The following is a 6,354-nucleotide window of genomic DNA, read 5'->3' as shown; positions in this document are numbered from 1 at the left end:
CGTCACCTTCCACATCACCGAGGCTTCGCTTCCTCCAGCTTCCTCTAACACACGCGACTTCCTCCTCCACTACACCTCCACTTTCCCCTTCTTTTCGGCGCCCGGGAGGTGGCGCTATCCCCGGTGCCGCTACCTCTATCCACACTAGTGCCTTCACCGCAGTGATTTCCCATCGGGCAGTGCGGCGCCGGCCTCCGGAGCCAGTGAGTGCCACGTCCTAAGTGAGGCCCGGGCCTTGCGCGGGGCTGGGGGGGCGGGGAGCTACGCGGAGAAGGAGCCGGTGATCCTCGTCCTGTGCCTGCCACCGCCATGGGCTCCTCGCAGAGCGTCGAGATCCCCGGCGGAGGCACCGAAGGCTACCACGTCCTAAGGGTAAGAATGCGGCCAGGGGACTGGAGCGATGCGTGCGGGTCGGGGTTGGGGTCGGATCCAGTGTGCAAAGCCGAGAGGGAGCGCAGACACACCCACTCCTCCCGGAGGACCCCGAGTGCTAGGAGGAGGAAGCGCCCCCCCGCCTGGCTTCTCCGAGGAGAGCCTCCTGCCTGCCTCCCGCGCCCAGGGTCGAGCTGGCGAGGAGGCAGCCCCGCACACTCCTGGGACTCTGGGAGCGCGGGGGACGGGGGCCGTCCGCTTGTCTTTCTCTGTCCGGAGCTTCTCCCCGCTCTTGGCCGAAGTCTGCGTCTTTCCTGGCTCCTTCGAGTTTCCAGGGAGGGTGTGAGGGCAAAGCGGTGTGCGGAGCTTTCTCCAAGGGACAGTAGTGGCGCCGGCACTGAAGCCTTCTAGTACTCGGGTCCGGGTAAATGCGCGAGTTGTCACCTTCCGTCTGCGAAGACAGAAAGGCAGGTGTCCGCTCTCCTGGGCTTCGTCAACTGCTAAAAGAAAGCAAGATGGCACGGGCTAGGCTTGCCTTCCCTCTCGTGATTCTTGGATCTTATTTTACCAAGATGTTAGTCTGTTTGCCTTTAAGAAAAAAAAAAAAAAAACAACTTTGTAATACGCTGCCTCCCCCCCCTCCTTTTTTGCAGTCTCTTTGCACCTTACTCCTCTTCCGTCTTTTGGCTTTTAAAGCCCTTCATGACTAGCCCCCTCTACACTTGCACTTTAGTCCTCTGTCCCATACTCTGCATCCCAGTGACACTGGCCTTTGCTATTCCTCACATTCGCCTCCCACATCACTCACACCTGGAACATTCCACAACTCTGCCTTTTACTTTCGTTGGCTTCCTAAACTCTCAGCTAGTCCTACTGTCTGAAAGAAATCTTTCCCAGTGTTCCTTAATCTTAATGCCTTCCCGGAGACCCTCTCTAATTTACCTGTATGTGTACGTCTCGTTTGTTAGCTTTCCGTTAAGCTTGAGAGCAGCGAATTATTTTTACCTTCCTTTGTATCTCTGCTTAGCACAGTTCCAATTAGGAGGCACTTAATAAATGCTAATTGAATGAACCTTTCCTCCTATTCCTTGGAATCCAGAATTCTTTTGGAGGGTGAAGATTTTGATCCATCAGTGGTGAGTGCTGTAACTTAGCCTATTGCATGGATCTTCAAAAATAAATGAACATTATTTTAATTGTCATAGAACTCAGAGAAACTTATAGTTACACTCCAGTATTGGAAGCAAAAAAGGCAACTACCATGTGGATGGTAGGTAGGTTGGCCTTAGAGACAGCAAGATCCAGGTCCAGAGGTTTTGCCTCTTGACACATCAATTAGACGTGTGATCTTAGGGCAATGGCTTAACTGTCTGAGAGTCTAAGATTGTAATTTATATGCATGCTTCTGACTCCTTTACATCAAGAAGAAAAAAAAAAAGTGGTTTTGAGTAAGAAAAATAGCACCAGGATAACAGGAGGCTGGATTTTATACAAGAAAAACAATAAAGATAGAATACTGTTCTTTAAGACTAGGAGACTCACCTAACCCTTGGATAATACTTAAAACCATATGGAGTGACAATAGGGTCAGTGATGGACATCAGCAGAGTGATTTCTAGGTTGTGGTGCCATTCAGAAAGATGACAAAGCCTTATTTATATCATTAGGCTATGACTTGAAATATGAGACCTATTAGGTAACAGTATTTTCCCTCTGACAGGAGCACAGAAATAACAGGATGTATTTAATGATACTTCCCTCTTTTCTGGTTGGTTCCATCGTCGCCTAGAGTATACCAATTCTTTTTACTGTATTGTATACATATTTTACCCTCCAGGTAGCTCTCAACTCTTAGAATTTCTTACTCAGAAGAGGTAGAGGTAAAGCCAGAAGGAAAGAAAAGTTAATTGGTACTGCTTTAGGTTTAAAAGTTAATTTAAAAGTTTATAAGCATTTATTAAGCATATCCTGGCACTCTGCTAGCTGCTGGATGATACACACAAAAAGGCAAAACCATTCCCTTTTCTAGTCGTCCACACCAACCCTGTGATATTACAGATGAAAATATTTGGGCCCAGTGAAGTTAAGTAGTCTGAGGTCATGTGGTTAGAAGTCCCTCGATTAATAATAGCTAGCACTGGCCAGAAACTGGAAACTGAGTGGATGCCCCTCAATTGGAGAATGGCTGAATAAATTGTGGTATATGAATGTTATGGAATATTATTGTTCTGTAAGAAATGACCAGCAGGATGAATACAGAGAGGCCTGGAGAGACTTACATGAACTGATGCTGAGTGAAATGATCAGGACCAGGAGATCATTATATACATCAACAACAATACTATATGATGATCAATTCTGATGGATGTGACCCTCTTCAACAATGAGATGAACCAATCAGTTCCAATTGAACAGTAATGAATTGAACCAGCTACACCCAGCAAAAGAACTCAGGGAAATGAGTATGAACCACTACATAGAATTCCCAATCCCTCTATTTTTGTCCGCCTGCATTTTTTGATTTCCTTCACAGGTTAATGGTATACTATTTCAAAATCCGATTCTTCTTGTGCAGCAAAATAACTGTATGGACATGTATACATATATTGTATTTAACATATACTTTAACATTTAACATGTATTGGTCTACCTGCCATCTTGGGGACGGGGTGGAGGGAAGGAGGAGAAAAATTGAAACAAAAGGTTTTGCAACTGTCAATGCTGAAAAATTACCCATGCATATATCTTGTAAATAAAAAGCTATAATAAAAAAAAATAATAATAGCTAGCACATATTGTGCCTACTATGTGTTAGGCACTATATAATTATCTCATTTGGTCCTCATAACAATCTTGGGAAGGGATACTGTTGGGGAGCTGAAGCAAGTTAAGGGACTTGATGAGGGTCATATAGTCAATAAATGTCTGTATTTGAATTTAAATTCAGATCTTCCTGAATTTAGACCTGGCATTCTAGCCACTGAACCACCTAGCTACCAGGATTAGAAAGTTACGTCCTCTGATTTTATGAACTCTGTCCAAGAACCTACTGACCATGTGGTTAACACAAAGACTTAGTATGTCCTGAACTCATTAATTCTGGAAGACTCATTTATTGTAAGTTTTTACTTATCTGCCTGTGTATTCACAGCCTCCTGTCCCATCAGTAGTATGTAAATTAAGACTGAATTTTAAATGTTTGTATTTTTAGTTACTAGCATGGGTGCCTGGTACATAGTAGGCACTTAATAAATGATAGATGAATAAATGAATGCCACAGATCCTGGGGTGCTCAAATTAATGCTGATTAAGAATTCAGAGAGTGTAGAAAGAAAAAAAAAACTATATGGCTGCATCAATGAAAATTTTATGATGAAGGAAGTCTTAGGTACAACAACAGTAATTTCTGTTGCATAATGCTTTCAGGTATAAATTAAGTTTAATTTTTTCTCATAATAATATATAGCAACAGCATTTGTTTAATGGGTAGGATCATGGGCAAGTTGATTCTGGTCTTTTGTGGGGAGGGGAGAGAGGGAGACGATCCAGGTTAAGTGACTTGCCCAGGGTCACATATCTAAAAAGCATCTAAGGCTGGATTTGAAATCAGGTCTTCCTGATTCCAGTGTCAGTGCTCTATCCACTGTGCCACCTAGTTGCCCCAAGTTGATTAATTTCTGAGTCAGCTCCAACAGTTCTCTAAGACAAATGCCCATCTGCCCTGATTCTAAGACTTTTCCTACTGATAAATAAATCTCCATATCTAAAAAGTCACAGATAGACCCAGAGAGAGAGAAGCAGACAAATGCTTTATTAAAATGCTTGTTGTTTTTCATTATGATGCATAATTATTACAGAAGGTGATGGACTGTGATTTATTTAGTAGATGGCTTTCAGAAAGTGTTACAATTGAAATAGTATAGCTTAAAAGATCCTGGCTCTGCCATTGACTTCAAATAATTGGAACTATTTCCTTATTTTTGACTCCTTGTTTTTCCCATCTACAAAATGACATTAGTACCAAACTAATTTCCCTATATTGAATTTCTTCCTACAGATTCAAGTTCTTTAGATATTTTATCTTTCATGCTCACTAAGTATCCAGGAAAGTGATTCGAAAGCAAGCATAGTTATCTCTACATTCTGAAACATAGCTTGAAGTTGACTAATTTTCATTGAATTTTCTCAGAAAGTCAGTGATTAAAGCAGGAATAAAATTTAGAGTTTTTTGAGTGCTATACTTTATTGTTTTATCCTATAAGGAGCTGCAAACTTATTGACTGTAAAATAATGTATAGAAATGTCTATTATTTATCAGTAACTATGTAATAGTATATTTCCTATTTAATTCTATTTAGCATATAAACTAGAATTATGACGGTCAGTCATCTTTTTTCTAAAATGACTTAATTATAAGATTATTATTAATTATTTCATTAATAAATGTGATTTTGGGCACATTTTGATTGGTAATAAAAAAGAATGGGTTTAAACATGTCCTGCTTACACAAATTGCCAAAATTTACCATGAGAAGTTAACTCTAAGAGAAATACTTTTTAGAGCATCTCTTTGTGGTGTAATTTTTTTTTTTTTTTAGTGTAGTATAGTTTAGTAAATAAACCCAATTTTATTTACATGAAATATGCCTTTCAAAAAATATTCAATACAGGGCAACTAAATGGAGCAGTGGATAGAGTGCCAGCTTTGAAGTCAGGAGGACCTGAGTTCAAATTTGATCTCAGACACTTAATATCTCCCAGCTGTGTGACCCTGAGCAAGTCACTTAATCCCAGTTGCCTCAGCAAACAATCAGAAAAAGATTCAATACTTATTAGAATCAAAATTCAATAAAAACTTAAATATTCATTGTTGTTTGTTTTTGTATTTTTTTTTGGTGAAAAGTCCTTGATGTATGGGATTATCTTTTCCTTCCACAATATGGTCCAGACTCTTTGATAGAGTCTTCCATGTCTTTTCTACATAGTTGATGCATAGTGTTTTACTGTGTTCTTTGACATTATTCTTTTATAGGTAAAAAAAGATTTTATGACAGAACATCATAGGGTAATATATTAAAATGAGGGAGTTGCTAGAATTCACTTTCCTAGGCTTTAGTAGTTGAATATCATATAATGCTTGTAACCAGATTCTTCAAAGATTTGCAAGTGAAAAGAAATGTTTAGGACCCAGGGACATATATAATTAGTAATATTATGGAGTTACCACAAATCCTATTATTGTTGGTTTCATTTCATGCTAATTTCTATTGCCTCATGCAAATGTACAATTAAACCTTTTTTTTTTTTTTTTAAGCAAATTAACGTTAATTTTGTTTCAAGAATTTCACAGTGCTTTTAAAGCCTAGGGTTTGTTTTAAGCATTTTTGTCAGCTTTAGCAATCAAAAAGTATTTATTAAGCACCTAATATGTGCTGGAAAGTGTGCTAGGTATTAAGATTACATAGTCCCTCCTCTCAAGTAGTTTTATGTTCTATCAGGAGAGAAAAATTATACAGAAATATACAGAATACAAACTGAATGAGCACTAGGTGGTTTTGGAAGGAAAGGCTCTAGCAGAAGTGAAGAGTGTGTACATTCCAGGCATGAATGTGTTGAGGGACAGAAATAGGATATTGTATGTGAAGAACATAGAAGAAGTTAGCTCATAGAATAAGTGAAGTAGAGAAATGAATAATGAAATAATCTTACATTTGATTCTAAAGGCAACAGGAAGCCACTGGAGTTTATTGCATAGGGGAGTAATGTGTTCAGACTAGGTCTTTAGGAAAATCACTGTAGCAGCTATTTTGTGATTGGACTTCAGTAGGGAAATATTTGAGGCAGTTGGGAAGAGATGATAAGCACCTGACCTAAAGTAGTGAGAAAAAGCTGCATTTAAAAGATGTAGAAATAGAAATAGCAAGATTTGACCGTTGTTTAGCATATGGAGGAGGAAGAGTAAGTAGTTAAGATACCAGAATT

At 39.6% G+C, this 6,354-nt stretch overlaps 1 protein-coding gene across 1 annotated transcript in view; it reads left to right on the top strand.

The window, feature by feature from the left end:
• Positions 1-223: 223 nt before the first annotated feature.
• GORASP2 (golgi reassembly stacking protein 2) overlaps positions 224-6,354 on the top strand; it is a 44,666-nt gene continuing 38,535 nt past the window's right edge. The window contains exon 1 of the mRNA XM_051986188.1: positions 224-372. Within this exon, the coding sequence (XP_051842148.1) occupies positions 310-372 (63 nt within the window). The 5' untranslated portion in view covers positions 224-309. The remainder of the gene's footprint in view (positions 373-6,354) is intronic.

This window comes from Antechinus flavipes, chromosome 3, assembly GCF_016432865.1.
Source record: "Antechinus flavipes isolate AdamAnt ecotype Samford, QLD, Australia chromosome 3, AdamAnt_v2, whole genome shotgun sequence".
Classification (NCBI taxonomy): Eukaryota; Metazoa; Chordata; class Mammalia; order Dasyuromorphia; family Dasyuridae; genus Antechinus; species Antechinus flavipes.
Note: the sequence above shows the minus strand (reverse complement) of the source record. Positions and strands in the feature narration are given on the sequence as shown.